Consider the following 22,635-nt stretch of genomic DNA (forward strand, 5'->3'; position numbering starts at 1 on the left):
TCTCTCAGCTGTGGCGAGGGGGGCGTTTGCCCAGGTTTGCCTGGTGCACCAGTTGCGGCCCTATCTGGACCGGGACTCATTGCTCACAGTCACTCATGCCCTCATCACCTCGAGGTTCGACTACTGTAATGCTCTCTACATGGGGCTACCTTTGAAAAGTGTTCGGAAACTTCAGATCGTGCAGAATGCAGCTGCGAGAGCAGTCATGGGCTTACCCAGGTATGCCCATGTTTCACCATCACTCCGCAGTCTGCATTGGCTGCCGATCAGTTTCCGGTCACAATTCAAAGTGTTGGTTATGACCTTTAAAGCCCTTCATGGCATCGGACCAGAATATCTCCGAGACCGCCTTCTGCCGCACGAATTCCAGCGACCGATTAGGTCCCACAGAGTGGGCCTCCTCCGGGTCCCGTCAACTAAACAATGTCGGTTGGCGGGCCCCAGGGGTAGAGCTTTCTCTGTGGCAGCAACGACTCTCTGGAACCAACTCCCCCTGGAGATCAGAACTGCCCCTACTCTTCCTGCCTTCCGTAAACTTCTCAAAACCCACCTTTGCCGTCAGGCATGGGGAAACTAAACATCTCCCCCTGGGCCCGCTGAATTTATACATGGTATGCTTGTGTGTGTGTATGTTAGTATAGGGGTTTTTAAACTTTTAATATTTTAATTAATTGGATTATGTATTGGATTGTTTTTCACTTGTTGTGAGCCGCCCCGAGTCTTCGGAGAGGGGCGGCATACAAATCCAAATAATAAATAAAATAAATAAATAAACTGTTTATTTAATTTTTGTTTCTTTTTTGTTTTTAGATGGAATTGATTAAAAATATAAGCACTGCAGAGCAGCCCTATTTATTCACTAGACACGTTCATTTCCTTAATTTCTCAAGGTAAGGAAATTCTTCATTTAATTTGAATAGCACGGTGCAATGAACAGACAATTGGTTTATAGAATCCTTTTACTTTTAATTTAATATTTAGCTACAGAAAAACACATCCTTTTGGGGATTGATAACTCTTTATCATGCCGGTCTGTCTGCTTCTTTATTTTAATCGCCCTGTGATTTTATTTGGAGAATATGCATTATGTGTATAGACACACATCCCAGAACAGTGTGAGATTCTACCACAAGGAAGTTGCATTTTTGTGACAAACCAAAAAAGCAGTGATGCAGAATTCCCCTAGCTATCCATGCTACCAAGTATAACGGGGAGGGGTTTGACAAAAAGGAACTTTGTATATTTGAATTACTGAGCAAAAGATTTGGGAATAAAATGTATATCCTTATTTTTATTTGTTTGTATGCACTATATGCTTCTCTCAAAGGTCACTTGAGTTTTCAGACTTTACAACTGGAAACTCGGCATCATGTTATGCAAAAAGGAATCTTCTGCCAAAGTTCCATTTGATTTTTTAAAATGTTCTTCTGCACGTATACTTGGCTATTGAAGAACATTAGTGGCTAAAATTTACTCTTGTAATCTGAAAAGTCCTGAGATAGGATATTTCAAGTTATAATCACATACACTTTATGATCTAAGATATCACAGAACTAAAAGGAATTATAACCAGGTAGTCTTTGACCTACAATCATATTGAATCCAAAATTTTGGTGGTAAGTCATTGTGGTCATAAGTCATCACAATACTGTACTTGAATTTACAAGCATTCTTATTGTTCTGTCCCTGCCAAGAACATAACACGACACCCAGTTATTTAATGCAAGCACTACTACTAACAAAATTATTAGTAGTGAATATGTACACACCAATCTACAAGCAGTCTTTTTTGGCAAGCAACCAGCTACTAATTAATCTTCCTTAATAGCTGGTATTGGTTCAAAGAGTTTTAAAGCCAAGAAGAGCAATTAATTCTTGATATCTTCGCTTCAGAGAGTTGGCAAAATGCCTAGAGGTAGTTCTTGATAACCAAAACAGCAGCAGAGAAAACAAAGCAGAAGTATTTCAGACACTATGATCAGACAGGTATCTCAAAGATTGTTGTCTGCAGCTTGTTAGCTGCCTCTGATGTCGCTAAGTAGAGTAGAGGAGTGGCCAATTAGTGAGTGGGAGTGGCCAAGGAGACCTCCTCTGGAGTAACTATTCCTGTCTCTTGGTAGCTCTGCGGGGTCTTGCATCAAGAAGAGGAGAAGCCTCTTCTTCCTCATCGCTTCTTTGAGGTACTGGATATTCTGGCTGAAACTCTGCCTCTGGCATTGAGTCCTCACCATCTTCCCCACTATTCGACTCAGGTGTCTGCACAGTTGGTCTCCTCTTGAGCAGGATCTGCTATCAGCTGCATGGGCTGCTGGCGGGCCATGACACTTACCCTGTTCCCACGAAAATAAGACACCCCCGAAAGTAAGACATGGGAGAGGTTTCGTAGAATTGCCTAATACAGTAGTACCTCTAGATACGAGCTGCTCCACATGAGAGTATTCCAAGTTACAAGCCACGACAGGAGCAAAATTTCTGTTCGACACCCGAGTTCAAATTTGGGATACGAGCCGAGCTTCCACTAGGTGGCGCAAGAATCCTTGCTTCTGGTTATCTTGGCGGGGGGGGGAAACAAAGTCTAAAGGCATTCGTTCAAGATCCAAGTTGATTGACATACGAGCTCGGTTCTGGAAGGAATTAAACTCGTATCTAGAGGTACTACTGTATAAGACATCCCCTGAAAATAAGACGTAGGAGACGTATACCGTAGTTTTAAATACGGTGGGGGGCAGTGTTCCCTCTAGTATCCTGTTCCAAATAACCATAGGCATAGGAATCTATATAATCTGTTAGAATAATTTTACTGTGTATATTTTATAATTTACTAATTATAAGCTAAACTAGTAATTGGTGGCATTGATAGTTCTTGATATATATTGCTTCTATTTATTAAACTTTTGATTGATAGACATACAAGTTCCAATTTACCATATTTAAAGCTTATTATAAATTAATTGTTTAGTGGAAGACTTAATTCTTCTTCATTGAAAAAAAATAAGACATCCCCTGAAAATAAGACATAGCATATCTATGGGAGTAAAAATTAATATAAGACGCTGTCTTATTTTCGGGGAAACAGGGTATGAAGATCCTTAAATGAATCACATGATTCATTAAGCGATTCACATAGATGTAAATGGATGGTTTTTGTAAAAAAAGAAAAAAAGCTGCAAAAACATTGCAAAACGTAATAAAGTGACTGTAGGATGCTGCAACCAGTTATAATTGTGAACTGGTTGTCAAATGCTCAACATGCAATCATATGGCCACAGTATTATTGCAGTAGTGATACAGCAATAGTAACTTTAAAGGTCAATTATAAGTAACTTTTTTTGAGCCTGTGGTAACTTTGTACAGTCATTAAGTGACCAGTCATAAATTGAGGATTACCTTGTAGGTCAAACACACAATTAGATGGAAGAATAAATTTATGTTTGCACAATGTTGGTTGAGGGAAAACAGAATAAGAGGTGTGCAGGCTGTTTCAGTGCACATGTAAATCTGTATAAAGTCTAGTTTCATTTGCAAAATGGTGCTTTTTCTAAAATTTCACTTGGGGAATGGTTAAAAATGAAGTATACACACCTTTGTGCTACAGTTCTGCAGATTGATATCAGAAACAAAATAAAGTTTATACAGGTAGCCCTTGACCTACAACCAGCGTTCCCCGTAAGCTGCGCCCGTGCGCACGCGCGTGCCCCAGAATACCCCCCACGCATCCTTTTCCATGGGCGCTCGCTCCCTAACCCCCTGCCAGCCCGCGGGGGGGCGGGGCGGGGAGGCGCTGGCAGTAGAAGGAAAGGGAGCTGCGGCCGCCCCTGCCTCCCCATGGTGCCTCCGGCCCCCTCGTGCCCCTGGGCTCCTGGCCCTGCCCCCCGCCCGATCCACCCCTCTCCTCCTCCGCCGCCTCCTGCCTTGGGGCACAACTTCTCCCACGGCGGTGGCTACGGCTTCTCCTCCTCCTCCCAGCCAGGGGGCTGCAAGAGAGGGTTCTCTCTGCACGCTTTGGGAATGCCCGCTCCGCCCCTCTCGCAGCCCCTTCGCTGGGAGCGCTTTCGTCCCGGACTTTCAGCAAGGGGGCTGCAGTAGAGGCAGGGCAGGCGTTCCCGAAGCGCTCGGAGAAAGCGCTATCGCAGCCCCCTCGCTGACAGAGAGAGAGAGAGGGAGAGAGAAAGTAAGTGAGAAAGAGAGAGAGAGAGAAAAGGGGGAGAGATAGCAAGAGAGAGAAGAGAAAGAAAGAAAGAAAGAGAGAGAGATAGAAAGAAAGAAAGAGTGAGAGAGAGAGAAAGAAAGCAATAGAGAGAGAAAGAAAACAAGAGAGAAAGAGAGAGAGAGAGAGAGCAAGAGGGGGAGAGAGATAGAAAGAGAGGGAGAGAGAAAGTGAGAAAAAGAGAGAGAGAGCAAGAGGGGGAGAGAGAAAGAGAGAGAAATGACTCTTGATTTAAAGCATATGGTAAAAAGCACCCAAATAATAACAGAGAAAAAAACCCCAGCCGTTTGAGTGTGTGTGTGTGTGTGTGTGTGTGTGTGTGTGAACTCTTGAACCATTTCCAACAGCTCTCTCTCTCTCTCTCTCTCTCACACACACACACACACACAAGGGGGGAGGAGACAGGGATGGAAAAAGAGAAGATAGTAATAATAGTAATAGATTTTGGTTTTGTTTTATTATTAATTTCTTTTAATAAAAAAGAAGGGATTTTTTTCTTGTTTGTTTGTTTGTTTATTTATTTATTTATTTATTTATTTATTTATACTTCTATGCCGCCCAGTCCCAAAGGGACTGCCGCTCAGACACTATACTTTTCCGCCCACACAGAAAAAAAAATAGAGGGAACATTGCCTACAACCATTCAGTAAATGAGTTGCCAAGTTTATAACAGCTCTGAATAACTGCTGGTTATGACTTCAGAGTTCTGGGCATCCCAGCACTGCTACAGTCACACGATCATGATATGGGTACTTGGCAACCTGTTCGCACTTTAACAATTTGTTGCCAATTGTCCCACAATCACTTGATCATAATTTGCAACCTTTCCTGAGGAAGCTGAGGTAAATCTCTCCAGCCCATGCTGTGATTCTTGTACTGTCCTAAACCCATTTGCCACCTCTTGTATTTTCCTTATACTTTCTTGGTCCTCCTTTGCACCCATGCCTCTTACACATCCTCCCCAATCTTCCCTCACATCAGCCACTTGCCTTTCTGTGAGCCTGGGAATCACAACTTCCCCCACTGATTTTGGCTGTAGGAAGTTGGCTGGAAGTTGCCCCGCCTAATGACCGTGGGATTCAGTTAATAATGGCAACCGGATCGCAGGTATTGCCGCCACTAAGCAATGTTATTTTTCTTTATAACCGCATCTCATAGCAATAGAAGTTCTCATCCCAACTACTCAAATAGAAGATTCCACTGCCCTAGTAGCAGCTCTTCCTCCTATGCCTTCAAACCAGAGGTGAAATTCAGCAGGTTCTGGAGAATTGGTACTGGAAATTTTGAATAGTTCAGAGAACCGGCAAATACCACCCCTGGCTGGCCCCAGAGTGAGGTGGGAATGGAAGTTTTGCAATATCCTTCCCTCAGGAGTGAAGTGGGAATGGAGATTTTTTCCCCCTGCCATGCCCAGAACCGGTAGGGAAAAAAATAGAATTTTACCCCTGCTCAAACAAACAGTCCTTCTTCCCTCTACAATTATAAACAGGAGTAGCCATCTTTCAGTAGTGTGACTAGACAAGAGCGTATGTTTCGCCTCCATGTGGCATCCAGGCAACGCGTTCTGCTGGTATAAGGAATGAAAATGGTGGCTGCCTTTATTATCTCAATCCAGGCTAGACCAGAATTATTTAGTAGGGATGCCAAAACATGGCTGCAAAACTCAAAGTGACCACTAGATGGCAGTGAAGATTTTTTTTAAACACATACAGTGATACCTCGTCTTACAAACCCCTCATCATACAAACTTTTCGAGATACAAACCCGGGGTTTAAGATATTCTTGCCTCTTCTTCAAAACTATTTTCACCTTACGAACCCAAGCCGCCACCACTGGGATGCCCCGCCTCCGGACTTCTGTTGCCAGCGAAGCGCCCATTTTGCGGTGCTGGGATTCTCCTGAGGCTCCCCTCCATGGGAAACACCACCTCCGGACTTCCGTGTTTTTGCAATGATGCAGGGGAATCCCAGCAACGTAAAAACGGGCGCTTTGCTGGCAACAGAAGTCTGGAGGTGGGGTTTCCCAGCGAAGGGAGCCTCAGCGAAATCGCAGCATCACAAAAGCACGGAAGTCCAGAGGTGGGGTTTCGAGGACTTCCGTGTTTTTGCGATGCTGCAATTTTGCTGAGGCTCCCCTCGCTGGGAAACCCCACCTCTGGACTTCTGTTGCCAGCAAAGCACCCGTTTTTGCGCTGCTGGGACTTCCCTGCTGGGATTTCCCTGCAGCATCACAAAAACACAGAATCCCAGCAGCGCAAAAACGGGTGCTTCGGCTGGCAAAAAGGGTGAGTTTTGGGCTTGCATGCATTAATTGCTTTTCCATTGATTCCTATGGGAAGCATTGTTTCGTCTTACAAACTTTTCACCTTACAAACCAATTAAGTTTGTAAGACGAGGTATCACTGTACTTTAAAAAAAAATAGCAACTATTCCTTATTTTTTCCTATCATCAACTGGTTGTCCAGAACTTTGCAGCTCAGATCTTTTCAACCTAACCATGGGAATAATGTTTTCAGTCTTTATATGTTTCTCTGTATTTGGGGCTACACATATCAAATGAAACATCAGCGTCAATTTCATTGGATATAGCATATGGGTTTTTTTAATTTTGAAAAACATTACAGTGTTGTATTGTGAGTTTAACTTCCTCCAGCTCCTTATTTTTTAAATTGAAATATTGATATTTTACGGGAAGAAGGCACACAGTAAATAGTTCTTAGCTGAAGCAATTGCCTTAGTTATACAAACATAAATTGAAGATGGGTGGAACTGCCTATAATACAATCTACATCTGTCATGATGAAGTGATGTATATTTTGGAAGATGTTGAGAATTCTTGAGCTCACTGCTAAATGAATGAAATTCTGTTCTCTTTAGTCTCATTGGAGGTGTGCCACAATTTATAAATTCTTTCGTTTTTTATTATCTGCTACTTATGCTTTTGAAGCTTGGCATTGACCAAAGATATGTACAAAAATCTGGGTCTTCTAGTTCAAATGGACAGCTTTTCTGAATGCCAATTAAATCAGTAGATACATTTAGTTATAACTGATAAGTATAGATTTTGTATCAGGAGAGCCATGTTAGTCTATGATAACCAAAATTTAGGTGGAGTCTGGTAGCCCCCCCCTCTTTTTTTTTTCTTTTGACTAACGGATTTTATCCAAAAGCATAAGCCAGTAATGGCAAACCTTTTTTCCCTCGGGTGCCCAAAGCGTGCCCACACCTGTAATTTAATGCCCCCACATGCCTCACCTCCCTTCACATGTGTACGTGACCCTCCAACTCATGCTGCATGCATGCACAACCCTGCTCCCCTGTTTACTGACGTCCAGTGGGCCTGGTAGTCCCCTTTTTTGCCTTCCCTAGGCTCCAAAGGCTTCCCTGGAGCCTGGGAAGGGCAAAAACAGCCTCCCACCCCGAGGCCCTCCAGAGGCTGAAGACGCCCTCGCAAAGTCTCCGCATGAGCCAAAAATCAGATGGCTGGCGTGCATATGTGTGCTGGAGCTGAACTAGGCAACAGCTCGCGTGCTGGCAGATATCACTCCATGTGCCACCTGTGGCCCACGTGCCATAGGTTCACCATCACGGCCATAAGCCATTCTGAGCCGCAGAATGCATCACTTCATTTGGTGCATAGGATAGCTAATTCGATGCAAAACCTAAAGGGGCTCAAGGACTGAGGAAATGCAGGGCTATATGTGGGAAAGATTACAGGTTCCTTTTAAAGTAAAGCTTCCCCAATTTAAACCCTACATCGCTTTATCCATTCCATGCATTGGATAAAATGCACTGCAGTTCACACAACATTTTACCTTTTGTAATAACTTTGAAAGGTGCTGGAAGACTTCTTGTGATAATTGGTAACAGCACATACCTGGAATAGCAGAATCCCCTTTTTTCCCCTTCTTCCTGTTGTAGAAATAGACCACAGATTGTTGCAGGCAAATGAGCAAAATATAAAACAGGGCTAAATTCAAGAGGACTGAATTGGTGTCCTCCCTCTGATTGTGCAGCTAAGTTGAGTTTTAAAATTGGAAATCTAAATGGCAATGAGATATAATTCACCAATGCTGCTTGAATCAGTTTGGTGGTAGAACATTCCACAGCTACATGTGCACCTTCTTCTCTTGTAACCATCCTTTTCATGTATATTAGTAAGACTATAGTAGACTCTGGCAAATGTGCAAGTTAGTAGATGGCATGGTCAGACAACTGACAAATCCGGTTCTGAAATGTCTGCTTGGATCTAGGACTTTTCAGCTCATACCCTTGGCCGTGCGTGTTTCTCCTCCAGGGTTTCACCTCTGCGTTGTTATATAAAAGGTTTTCTCCACGGTTGGCCCTCCCTCATATTTCTGCCCTAGCACATGGGCCTCAGGCCCCTCGCATCCCACTCCCTTTGCCGTGGCCCATTCGCCAAAGTACAGTTTGCGATGGGCGTTTGGCCACTCGGCACAGTTCACAGCCAACCAAATGGTGCAGTGGCTCGGGGGAAGGTCTTTGGGGAAGGGGCTTCTTTGGGGGAGGTGCTGCACTTGTTAGCAGAAGAAAGGGGTGGGGGTGGAGTTGGGGGGCATAAATAACCTGCCTTTTCCCAAAGGAGTAGACAGAGGTACCTGTTAGGAGAAGGAAGTTGTAAGGAATAAAAGATTTCAAAAATAAAATAGTATGTAGATAATGGAGGGGTTAGTAATAAATAAATGGAAGCTTGTTATTCTGTAGACATAAAAGTATTTCCCTTTAAAAATAAGATACCCCAACAAACTTAACTGTTATTAGTAAAATCATGGAATGCGCTGAGCTATCAAAAATAACAATGGAAATACAAAATAAAAACGATTCTGAGTTCTACAAGGCCTGGGAGAAATGGTACAGATGGTTATCTAATCTTAAAAACAATAAAACAATAAAATAGAAACCAATTAAAACTCCTTATCTTGACTAAAACTAAAACTGACACAATCTCTGTCTGAGTTCAATCCAACCGATAACTATTGACAATATACTAACAACATAACTCATAATTACCTTTTACTCACAAAACTAATAAACATAACCAAAACTAAATCATCACAATGTATATTCCTGCTAACTTGCAGGTACTACCTCCCCTTTTTTTCTTCTTACCTCATCTAAAATCTTTACTATACTACCTATCAATCAATGCATATATCAAAGCAATGCTACATTCTCAAATTACTATATATTGAATGCAAAATAATTATCTATAGATAAATGTTTGAAATGAATATACAACAATATATATATGCTACTATGTAAAAAGACTTCTTGCCTTATACCCCTCCTATTTTCCTTTTTGTATTCCCATCTCCCTTTCCCATTCTTAATAAATCAATAAAGTACTGTATTTTTTTAAAAAAAAAGTATTTCCCTTTTAAACACTTAATTATTAAGCATTGGAAACACATACGTTTTTGTAAAAACATATGCCTGCAATCAAATGCATCTCTCCTTAATTAAGATCTAAATCCGTCATAAATCCCTTTCCTTCTTCACTTAAATGCCACCCTGATTCCTCCAGGAATTGGTAGGTAACAATTTCCATTTGAAATTACCACACACCTTTTGTGCTGTTAATAGGGGGCTGAGTGGCCAATTAAGAGGACAAAAGATAACAAAAGATAAACACTGCCAAGAAAGGAATCTGTAGTATGTAAATCTAAGTTAGGGTATGGGACTGAGTTTTAAGATGATGCAAGTAGACAAAATACTTTACAAGTAAATGAATACTGGAGAGATATGGGAGGTGATGAGAATAAGTAAGCAAAAGATAGCATTAAGAAACCAATAGTACCCAATTTACAACCCGTTTTACAAGCAGTCTTGCCACCATTGTTAAGCGAGTAGTTGAAGCTCTTAAGCGAGTCATATAGTCACAAAGGGAATCGGGCTTCCCCGAATCTCCATTGCTAAGAGAGACAGCTGTTCTGTAAGCTTGACTCATTTTCCGATATCAATAAAATAATAATAATCTGAGTCTCCGGAGAGGGGCGGCATACAAATCCAATAAATAAATAAATAAATTGAATTTAGAATGACAGTCTCTTGAAGTGTGTGTTTGGTATGCCACACACACTTTAATTCCATTGAGTTGAGATTGACATTCTCAGAATTGTAAATTATGTGCTGAAATAACGTTTCGGGAATAATTTCTACGTTGGCTCACTAATATGTCTTTGAAGCAATTTATTCTATTTCAATTTCTTAAAATACTCTTTAAAATTAACAATTCTGTATTAATCATTCCATTAATTCCTAGTGTTGCATTTACATTGATGGCATGGTGCATAACCTAAAACTGTGTAGACTGCCTAAGTTTCATGAAAAATGTATTAAAATTTAACATCAGGTATCCTTTTATTAAATTTAAAAGATTTACACGGCAATAAGGTTATATACTCCTAACAATTTAGATGCTAGTATAATTGTATCTAATTCCTATTGGTTTCTATTACATTCTTCCAAATAAATTATGTATATTTTTCCAAATAAATTATGTATATCAATACTGTTCTTTATCTCGCATTTTAATCTTGCTTTTATGTAGATCTGAAAGTAATAATCTAATATATTAGAATATATTTTGAAAATAATCATTAAAATGATGTTAATACAGTATACTGTAGAATCTATATGTAACTTAATGATTTATAATGTAAACTTACGTATTTATAACCATTAGTGAGTTAGAGACCCTATCTCTAACATCTATGCACCAAAGACAAATTCCTTGTGTGTCCAATCACACTTGGCCAATAAAGAATTATATTCTGTTCTGTTCTGTTCTAAATAGGGCAGGATCTAACATCTGAATAGGATAGCTGTGTTAGAGCTAAAATCTCCAACTCACTACTGATAAATAGATTAATGGTCAAACTTTATTAAAACGTTTGTATTACAAAATTGTCATAAACTCTTTCCAGCCTTGTGTAAGCTTTTATATGTGGAAATAGTATAGCTAGCCATGGTGGTGATATAATTTTTCCAACAACACCCTCACAAGTAATCATCCTCACAAGTGACCATAGACTTGGAATGTTTCACTGAATTTGGAAATTTATCGTGTAGGTCTCACATCTGGATTTTCAATTTTACCTGACATTTTATTAAGATTTCTTACATTTTATCTTGATATATGTTAGCCTTTTTAATTCTTTTAATTCTTTAATTCTTCTGTAACAGTTCAGTGCTCTCCTTTCAATTAATCCTTAAAATGAAAAATACATATTAACCTCCCTGGGACATGGAAAATTAAGAAAATATTTACTGGGAAACAAGCCATTTGCTTTTGGGGGAAATTTTCTTTTTAGAAAACATTCTTATTTTAGCTATATTTATTGTGCTCTCGGTGGATGGTACAGGAAAGCCAAATACATAAGCATTAGTGAAAGTAAGCAGATATGATCTAGTTAATACTTCACTTACTGTGGATCAAAAACATTGGAAGCCCTGATAAAATTATTTCATTTTGTTGTTTTTGTCTGCAGTCTTGTATCTAGTTCTGTTGGCAACAATGGTATATTTCACTTTATAAAATGTGATAGGATATCCTATTGAATTAAATTAATATTACAGTAAACTTATATTTTGTCTGGTATTCTACATTAAGTTCAGTATAAAAATACATTTCCTATATTCTTTTTGATGTACATATTTACATTTCTGAATCAGTAATCTTCAAACTTAAAAACGTTTTATTTCTTGCCTATGGTTACTGTAGTTCTATTTTCCAGTTAAATATATTCTCTTCTGACACCTTTTGAATTTTTAAAAAGTTCTGTTTGTAGTTTTCTGATTTTTCTTTATTTTTGTTCGCCAGATTTGGAGGAGACCAACCAGTATACATCAATATTATTAGAGATCCTATCAATCGATTTTTATCTAACTATTTTTTTCGCCGTTTTGGAGACTGGAGAGGGGAGCAGAACCATATGATCCGTACTCCAAATATGAGGCAAGAGGAGAGATACTTAGTAAGTTATTCCAAATGTTGCTGCCTCAAATTTATTACTTTATTTAAAAGTTTTAAAGTTGTGGTGGTATCTTTGTATAACTGATGAAAATGAGAAAAGCATAAAACATTGATGATTTGATCTTGGATAATAGAACTAATTAGGCATGTTCTACATAGATTTGGTTGGGTCAAGGGAGTCTTCGGAGAGGGGTGGCATACAAATCTAATAAATTAAATTAAGATTAAATTAGATAGAGAATTCCAATTCTTCACCAAATTTCTCTGAACACAAACATCTATCTAGGTCCCCAGCAGTCGGGTTTCAGGCCCGGTTACAGCACGGAAACTGCTTTGGTCGCGTTGATGGATGATCTCTGGCGGGCCCGGGACAGGGGCTTGTCCTCTGTCCTGGTGCTTCTTGACCTCTCAGCGGCTTTCGATACCATCGACCATGGTATCCTTCTGCGCCGGCTGGAGGGGTTGGGAGTGGGAGGCATTCCAGTGGTTCTCCTCCTACCTCTCCGGTCGGTCGCAGTCGGTGTTAGTGGGGGGTCAGAGGTCGACCTCTAGGTTTCTCCATTGTGGGGTGCCTCAGGGGTCGGTCCTCTCCCCCCTGCTATTTAACATCTACATGAAACCGCTGGGTGAGATCATCCAAGGGGATGGGGTGAGGTATCATCAATACGCCGATGATACCCAGCTATACATCTCCACCCCATGTCCAGTCAGCGAAGCAGCGGAAGTGATGTGCCGGTGCCTGGAGGCTGTTGGGGCCTGGATGGGTGTCAACAAACTCAAACTCAATCCAGACAAGACGGAGTGGCTGTGGGTCTTGCCTTCCAAGGACAATTTCATCTATCTGTCCATTACCCTGGGGGGAGAAACATTGACCCCCTCAGAGAGGGTTCGCAACTTGGACGTCCTCCTCGATCCACAGCTCACATTAGAGAAACATCTTTCAGCTGTGGCGAGGGGGGCGTTCGCCCAGGTTCGCCTGGTGCATCAGTTGCGACCCTATTTGGACCGGGAGTCACTGCTCACAGTCACTCATGCCCTCATCACCTCGAGGTTCGACTACTGTAACGCTCTCTACATGGGGCTACCTTTGAAAAGTGTTCGGAAACTTCAGATCGTGCAGAATGCAGCTGCGAGAGCAATCATGGGCTTTCCCAAATATGCCCATGTCACACCAACACTCCGCAGTCTGCATTGGTTGCCGATCAGTTTCCGGTCACAATTCAAAGTGTTGGTTATGACCTATAAAGCCCTTCATGGCACCGGACCAGATTATCTCAGGAACCGCCTTCTGCCGCACGAATCCCAGCGGCCAGTTAGGTCCCACAGAGTGGGTCTTCTCTGGGTCCCGTCAACGAAACAATGCCACTTGGCGGGACCCAGGAGAAGAGCCTTCTCTGTGGCGGCCCCGGCCCTCTGGAACCAACTCCCCCCAGAGATTAGAACTGCCCCTACCCTCCTTGCCTTTCGTAAGCTACTCAAAACCCACCTCTGCCGCCAGGCATGGGGGAATTAAGACTTCTTCTCCCCCTAGGCTGATACAACTGTATGTATGGTATGTTTGTACGTATGCTGGTTTTATATATTACGGGGTTTTAAGTTAGTTTTTAGTATTGGATTTTTACTGTATATTGTTCATGACTGTTGTTAGCCGCCCCGAGTTTTCGGAGAGGGGCGGCATATAAATCCAATAAATGAAAATGAAATGAATGAAGACTACCAAGGGCAAGGATGTCAAACTTAAGGCCCACGGGCTGGATCTCTCCCACTGGGTGCTTAGATCTGTCCTGCAGTGTAGCCCTGGGAACAGTGAACTGGCCCGTGGTGCCTCTGTCAGCAATAACACTCAGGAGGGCCACGTGTAGCCATATCCTCCTGCAACCCTTTGCCAGCAAAACCAGCTTTTGCTGGCAGAGGATTGCAGGAGGCCGTAGCCCTCCTGAGCTCCATTTTTGCTGGCAGAGGGTTGCAGGAGGCCTTTGTAGCCAAAAATGGAGCTCAGGACCCATTTTTCTGGCAGAGTGCTTGGGCCACCGCAGGTGCCCCGGCATGAGTGAGATCAAGCTGGCCATGCCCACCCTGGCCACGCTCACCCCAGCCCCCCGAGGTCAAACATAACCCTGAAGAGGCCCTCAATAAAATTGAGTTTGACACCCCTGACTTAAGGAATTTGAGTCATTTCATTTTCTAACCAGATAACTAGTTTAGCAAATTAATTTAGCAATTAATTGAGGAAAAAAATAGCTCTGCCTTATTTGAGATAACAATGGTAATGTTTAGGTCCACCAGACATGAAATACTATTACCTATTGAGATAAGTTCTACATGCCTAGAACCATGTCGAGAACAATTTACAGCAATAGTGGTCTATAACATTATATTGGTCTCTGCAGGCTGATGACATCTTTTAACTTTTGCTTTGGTTGGTTACAGTAGGGACAGTATGTAGCCTCTTTGTCGTAGATATATTGCTACCTAATGGGGTTTCAAGGAGTCCATTGCAGTGGTGGAAGGGACTTATTAGATAGTTCAACTTACAAAACTAGATGTATATAGAGTGGTCTCACCAGCACTATATAGAGTGCTGGTGAGACCACATTTGGAATACTGTGTTCAGTTCTGGAGAGCTCACCTACAAAACATATTGATAAAATTGAACGGGTCCAAAGACGGGCTACAAGAATGGTGGAAGGTCTTAAGCATAAAACGTATCAGGAAAGACTTAATGAACTCAATCTGTATAGTCTGGAAGACAGAAGGAAAAGGGGGGACATGATCGAAACATTTAAGTATGTTAAAGGGTTAAATAAGGTCCAGGAGGGAAGTGTTTTTAATAGGAAAGTGAACACAAGAACAAGGGGACACAATCTGAAGTTAGTTGGGGGAAAGATCAAAAGCAACATGAGAAAATATTATTTTACTGAAAGAGTAGTAGATCCTTGGAACAAACTTCCAGCAGACGTGGTTGGTAAATCCACAGTAACTGAATTTAAACATGCCTGGGATAAACATATATGCATCCTAAGATAAAATACAGAAAATAGTATAAGAGCAGACTAGATGGACCATGAGGTCTTTTTCTGCCGTCAGTCTTCTATGTTTCTATATATCCAAGCAGTTTATGAGAATCTCCTCCAATTATAACGATTGATTCTTGACACTTAGTTTTGTTATTCTGATTTCTTTAACTTCTTAAAACATGATGCAAACTATTTTATAGTTCAAAGCTGATATAAATTACTCAGTGGTAGGTTGCTCCGGGTTTGGCCCGGTTCTAAGAACAGGTAGCGCCGGTAGTGGGAGGCTCTGCCCACCTGCAAGGGATGCACACGAACCGGTAGTAAAGGGTTTTAGAAACCACTACTGGTTACACCTCTCTTTGCAGAAACCTATTCAACAATTGAGCATATTGAATTAGAACAGACAAAAATTTCCGTCATTAAACAATGCGGTTATAAAGCACAATATTATGTGACTGTATCACTTAGCAACAGCAGTGCTGGCAATTTCCATTTCAGTCATTAACTGAATCCAGCCATCATTATGTGAATATTCACCTCAATCCAACTCATTCCCAGTTGGATTGCAGGTTATCCAAAGTGTGTATTATTATACTGGGAAGAAGAATATGATGAAAATCAGATGGGGATGGTAGAACTGGCAAGACGAGTAGAACCCAGGTCAGAAATGCAAAGATAGGGGGGAAGAGAAGAGAGGAATTGAAGCACTCCTGCGTTCTTTAGTGCAGACAGATTGCCAAGCAGCAAAATTTTGATAATGTGACCATAGGGGCACTGCGATGGCCATAACTTTGGGGACCAGTCATAGCTAATATTCATTCAGCACTTTGTTCAGACTTCGAATAGTTACTGAAAGAATGATTGTTAAGTATGCCCTATCTGCATCTCCACAAGAAATTATCTATGAAAACATTTCCTTGCCGAAGTTCAGTAAATGTTGCTTCTGTTTCTGTTGGATGAAAAACAGTTCCCTTTCTGTGTATAACTTCTGTTTTTTAGATGATTGAGAGCGGCCTTTGTTCAGGCGCTTCATGCTTTTTGAACTTCAAAAGTTATAACAAGGATTTCTGTTTTGTTTTGGTTTTTTGCTGGTGATAGTATTTTATCTTGGGAAATTCCCACGAAGCTCCCAAACATGCTTTTATGAGAGGCAGCTAGAAGGTCAAGTTGCCTCTTGAAAAAGCACCTATGAGACAAAGTGAACACAAGAACAAGGGGACACAATCTGAAGTTAGTTGGGGAAAAGATCAAAAGCAACGTGAGAAAATATTATTTTACTGAAAGAGTAGTAGATCCTTGGAACAAACTTCCAGCAGACGTGGTTGGTAAATGCACAGTAACTGAATTTAAACATGCCTGGGATAAACATATATCAATTGTAAGATAAAATACAGGAAATAGTATAAGGGCAGACTAGATGGACCATGAGGTCTTTTTCTGCCGTCAGTCTTCTATGTTTCTATGTTTCTAACCATGGCTGGATTACTTAGAATCTTCATAGACATCCCACAAAACTCCCAAAGTATTTCAAAATGCTGAAAAAAGTTACCTGTTAGAAGGGTCTTTCAGAGAGGGTTTAAGCTTAAGTTATTTAAATTTAGTAAGTGAGATTAAATCCTGTTTCTTTATGCTTAATTTATAACATAGAAAATTAAAACTGATAGCTGTGTTTTAAATTTTAATGTAATATAAAATAAAAGTTTTTCTATAATGCCTTGTATTTTTACTCTAGAAGAAACCAGTGAATAAACATTTCAGGCTTGATTGTATTACCGAATATAATACACTGGTGCCTATAAGTACAGAGGTTTTGGCTTCTGAAATCTCAGAAATGTTTGTGGAAAATTCTACTGACCATTTGGAATCTTAGAGTAAATTGTTTCTGGCTTTGAATCACTTCCAGAAATAACAGACGTTTGTGCAAAATATTGGATAAACTTGTTTTAACTGTTTTCATCAGGACTTAATTCAAATCCATCAAATGCATTTTCCAAAGTCAGATTTGGCCTGAACTGCTGCTGCACTATGTTCACAAAACCTTTCTGCATTCATTAGTTTTGAAAAAAGTTAAACTGCAATCTTCTACCCCTCCCTCCCAATTCTCCCTTAAGCTATAGAAACAGGAAGAAAGGTCTGTTAAGTAGGTTTAAAGCTGAGGTTAGGTTTAGATCACATCTCAGCTTCAGCCATTTTAAGATGTGTGGACTTCAGCTCTCAGAATTTTTTTTGCAATATTTTTTTTAAAATTCCACATCCATACATATATCAGTGCATATACCTTTAAAAAAGAATGAAATCAATAACATACATAGTTACATAATTCTATCTAATCTCTTGTATTTCCTTATGTCAGGGTGTCCAGCAAACCTGGAAAATGGGGAAATCAGGGAATTATCAGGGAAATCGGCAGTTCAGGAAATATCGGAATTACTGTATCAGGGAATTTGTGAAAAAACCGGAATAAATCAGGGGGGAAAAACAAACTGTATTAAAATTTTAAAAAATCAGGGGGAAATCATGTAAAATAAAACGGATTACGATGCCTGGCAGTCAAGCAAAAGTGAGCATAACTGTGGCCACAACTTGCTTCCTCAGCTACCGATATTTCTCCATGGCTTAGCCGTTTGGTATGACTGCGGAGTCTGCGGAGAGGGGCGGCATACAAATCTAAATAAATAAATAAATAAATAAATAAATAAATAAATAAATAAATAAATAAATAAATAAATAAATAAATAAATAAATAAATAAATAAATAAATAAATAAATAAAATGACGTCATCTACGACCACGCCTTAACTAGATTGCAAGATACAGGGAAATGTCAGGGAATTTCAAAATGCTTTCCCCCTGGACACCCCATTATCTACACCTCTATCATATTAATAAATTTATCAGTCTATATTCTTCATTTTCTTTCTCACTCCCTTCTCTCTCTCTCCAATTCTTCCATCTACTTCCCTTCCCTTCTCTGCTTCCTTCTCTCCTTCCTCTCTCAACCTCACTTCTTTCTCCCTCTAAACCTTCCCTGGAGTGATTTCAATTCCAATAGATCTTATATTAAACAAACTGATAACATATTACTAAATAATGTAATTACTAAATAATTTATTAGACTTGTAAGCCACCCCGAGTCTTTGGAGAGGAGCCGCATACAAGTCTAATAAATTATTATTATTATTATTATTATTATTATTATTATTATTATTATTATTATTATTTTATTATATAATTATATTTAATTACCTTTTATAATATATTTTTTTAAATATAATTATTATCTTTATTTATTTATTTATTATTTAAAATTATAGGCCGCCCTTCTCCAAGTGGACTCAGGGTGGCATACAACAATAAAAAGACACGATAATAAAAATACAGTTATAAAAAATACAATTTAAAACCCCAATATTAAACATTTATACATCATGCATTCATAGCTATTGGCCGGAGCAGAATACAGTGATACCTCGTTTTGCAAACGCAATTCGTTTCGTGACCAGGTTCATAAGTAGAAAAGTTCGTAAGACTAAGCAATTTTCCCCATAGGAATCAATGTAATGCCCCGCCTCCGGACTTCTGTTGCCAGACGAAGTGCTGGGATTCCCCTGAGGCTCCCCTCACTGGGAAACTCCGCCTCCGGACTTCCGTTGCCAGCCAAAGTGCTGGAATTTCCCTGAGGCTCCCCTCGCTAGGATTCCTTTCATTTTTGCTGGTGCAGCTTTGAATCCCAGCGAGGGGACCCTCAGGGAAATTCCAGCGCTTCAGCTGACAATGGAAGTCCGGAGGTGGAGTTTCCCAGTGAAGGGAGCCTCAGGGGAATCCCAGCACTTCGTCTGGCAACAGAAGTCCGGAGGCGGGGCATCCCAGCGGCAGCGGCTCCGGTTCATAAGGTGAAAATAGTTCAGAAGAAGAGGCAAAAAAATTTTAAACCCCGGGTTCGTATCATGAAAAGTTTGTATGAAAAGGTGTTCGTAAAATGAGCCGCCTCGAGTCTGCGGAGAGGGGCGGCATACAAATCTAAATAAACATAAACATAAATAAACATAAAATGCGGTATCACTGTATAATGCTTAACGGCCCTAGGCCTTCTGGTAGAGGCATGTTTTTAAGGCCTTTTGAAAGGTCATGAGGTTGGGGGAAGGCCATACAAATTTCTGGGGGAAATTGGTTCCAGAGGACCAGACCTGACACAGAGAAGGCCCTTTTCTGTGGCCCCACCAGGCGACATTGCTTGGCTAATGGGACCTGGAGAAGGCCGACTCTATGGGCTCTGATTGGTCGCTGGGATGTTTGAGGCAGAAGACAGTCCCACAAGTAATCTGGTCTTAAGACATGTAGGGCTTTATAAGCAATAACCAACACCTTGAATTGCATTCGGATATCAATAAGAAGCCAGTGTAGCTCATGGAGTGATGGAGTTACATGGGTGTATCTAGGTACACCCATGACTGCTCGCACAGCTGCATTCTGGATAAGTTGAAGTCTCCAAACGTTCTTCAAGGGTAGCCCCATGTACAGTGCATTGTAGTAATCGAGCTCGAGGTGATGAGGCCGTAAGAAAAGACTCTCTATCCAAATAGGTCTGCAAAAGTCCTCCTAGCCACAGCCAAGAGATGATGTTATAGCCTCAGCTGCGGACCTGGGAGGACTCCCAAGTTTCGGACCTGTTCTGAGGGGGTCAAAATTCCCCCTCCTGAGTAATGGATGGACAAATGGACTGGTCCTTGGGAGACAGGACCCACAGCCACTCCATTTTGTCGGGGTTGAGTTTGAGCCTGTTGACCCTCACAGTCTTCAGGCACCGGCATATCACTTCCACTGTTTCACTGAACTGACATGGGCTGGAAATGTAAAGCTGAGTGTCGTCAGCGTACTGCTCAAAACTTACCCCATGCCGTTGGATGATCTCACCCAATGGTTTCATGTAGATATTAAAGAGTAGAGGGGAGAGAACCGAGCCCTGAGGTACCGCACAGAGGAGGAGCCTAGGAGCCAATCTCTGTCCCCCTCATCAACACCAACTGCGACTGACTGGAGAGGTAGGAAGAGAATCACCCTAAAATGGTGCTTTCAACTCCCAACTCCTCCAGCCGGTGCAGAAGGATACCATGGTCAATGGTATCGAAAGCCACTGAGAGGTCAGGAAGCATCAGGATAGAGGAATATCCCCTATCCCAAGCCCACCAGAGATCATCCATCAGTGCAAGCAAAGAAGTTTTGGTGCTGTAACCAGGCCTGGAATCAGACTGATATGATTAGGTAAATGTAGCCAATTACCTAATCAGCCATTAGGTAATTGGCTACATCCAAAGACCGTAGGAGCTGGAGCACCATCACGTTCTCAACAACCTTTCCTAAAAAGAAAAGGCTGGAGACTGGATGATATTTTTCGCTTAAATCAAGAAGTGGATCAAATTTCCACTTCCCCTTTTTGTGATACTTTTAGTTTATAGTCCAAAGTTAACCACTAGTTAAGAAATACTTGAGAGGAGAATTGCCATGAAGGTCTTTGAAAAAGATATTCAAATGACCTGATGTATCTGTACATACAAAGATCGAAATGTGAAGTCAATGGTTTTTCCTGTGACAACCTATTGAAATGAAAGGTTGACTTTGAAGGGGCAGGATAGAAAAAGTATGACCTTTTTCAACTTTGGCATTAGAGAAAATTCCTAAGAATACTGTGGACAGACTAAAAAACAAATTCTTATTAAACAAATTAGCTCTCACTTGAGACACAAATGAGTAAACTCAGATTATCAGTCTTTGGTCATATTGTGTGGTGACTTACCTGCCTGGAGGAGCAGTTGCTGAGTAAGATACAAGGAAAGGAAAGAAGGCCTTCAGAACAGCTCAATTACAGTGGTGATGGCTATATCATTGGAAGACCTGAAAGACAGGTTAGGGACAGATCAGTCTGAAGAAAATGTATCCATGTGGGTTGCTAAGAGTGGACACTGACTTGATGGTTCATATCAGTCATAACAGCTGAGAAAAACAAGGCTGTTAACTAAAGTGTTCGGAATTCTGGGTGGAAAAGAAAGGAAATGGTGCCTGAAAGTTTTTTGTTTTGATCAGTGTTTCCTAGAAGCACTGGAATAAGAATGAATTATTGTACTTTATGGACTCTGCTCAGTCACAAATATCAGAATGTACAAAGCAGTATTTCAAAAGTGCTTAGAATACAGGGGATACTATGTTCCATTTATTTAGCAATTTTCCTTCTGCCAATTGTTCTCAGTTATTTCTTTCGGCTACAATACCATTTATTGCACAGTTAAATGTAACTCTTAAAATTTCTGAATTCTTAGGAAAAGGTTCCTAAATAATAATTCATCCACATTACCTGAGATCTAATTCTAATCTTTATCTTCCATTGCTAGAAGCTGTAAATTTTACCTGTTTCTCTTAGCAGTTTTAAGCTACAATTTTGTTATTACCGTAATTTAGAAAATCAAATACTTGCTTATATAGAAACGATGATTTTAGTTTTGCTGACCAAGATTTGTACTTAACCCATATGAGAGAGAATATTTAACTACAAGTTCAGCATACTAACTGTATCGCTGGGGGGAAAATCTCTACAGTGTTATTATTGATCATACTGTGAACTACATGTGAAAAGCAGCAGTTACAGCATAAATTTCTCAAGCTGCTAATATAAAACCAGTGTTTCCCACAAAATGATATATTTAGAGTAGAAGACCTGAAAATACATTTCTGCTCAGCCATGAAATAGCTGGGTAGTTTAGGGGGGGGGGGATCACATTTCAGGAAAAAATAAAATAAGTGTAGGAAGACTATAAATATTATAAATATGTTTAATACAGATATTACAAATAATATCACAATTAAGCATGATATTTTAATACTTCATATATGAGATTTAAAATTGTCTCCCAATTAATAAATGCAGTAAATGTATTAAACATTGTGCTATTAGAAGCAAGAAGGAAAGCAGTCTCTAGCATTTTTCCTTGCCTGTAGTGCCCTATATTCTTGAATGAATAAGATGAAAAATTATTCCCAAAGGAATAAGCACATATTTGTATGAAGGGCTGAGAGAAAAATATCACTAAACATGGGGAATGGGGGGTTTATCTGTAATTGAAGACTAACATCTAAGAGAGGGGTGTGGTCAAGCACTGTGGTGACATGATGTTCCCTGCACTTTGCTGGGAAATCCCGATACCCACATCGCCTGGGGACCCGGTTCAATGAGAACCAGGTCAGAACCACCCTATATGGGTGGGGAAGAAGAGAGGCATTGTTGAGGAACTGGGAGAGGATGGCAAACCTCCTTGGAAACTGACAAAGAGCTCTCGACTGGCAGCACTGGGAAAGGCTTGTAAAATCCGCCCAAGCCACTGCAGCCACAAATGGACAGATTGATTTGCTTTTTGAAGGTTGGAA

The 22,635-nt window shown here is 40.6% G+C and overlaps 1 protein-coding gene across 1 annotated transcript in view; it reads left to right on the forward strand.

The window, feature by feature from the left end:
* Positions 1–22,635, forward strand: part of UST (uronyl 2-sulfotransferase) — a 156,129-nt gene that overhangs the window by 76,095 nt on the left and 57,399 nt on the right. Inside the window, exons 4-5 of the mRNA XM_070733691.1 lie at positions 811–890; positions 12,050–12,203. Coding sequence (XP_070589792.1) covers positions 811–890; positions 12,050–12,203 — 234 coding nt within the window. The remainder of the gene's footprint in view (positions 1–810; positions 891–12,049; positions 12,204–22,635) is intronic.

The sequence above is a fragment of the Erythrolamprus reginae genome, chromosome 1 (assembly GCF_031021105.1).
Source record: "Erythrolamprus reginae isolate rEryReg1 chromosome 1, rEryReg1.hap1, whole genome shotgun sequence".
In the NCBI taxonomy this organism is placed as follows: Eukaryota; Metazoa; Chordata; class Lepidosauria; order Squamata; family Dipsadidae; genus Erythrolamprus; species Erythrolamprus reginae.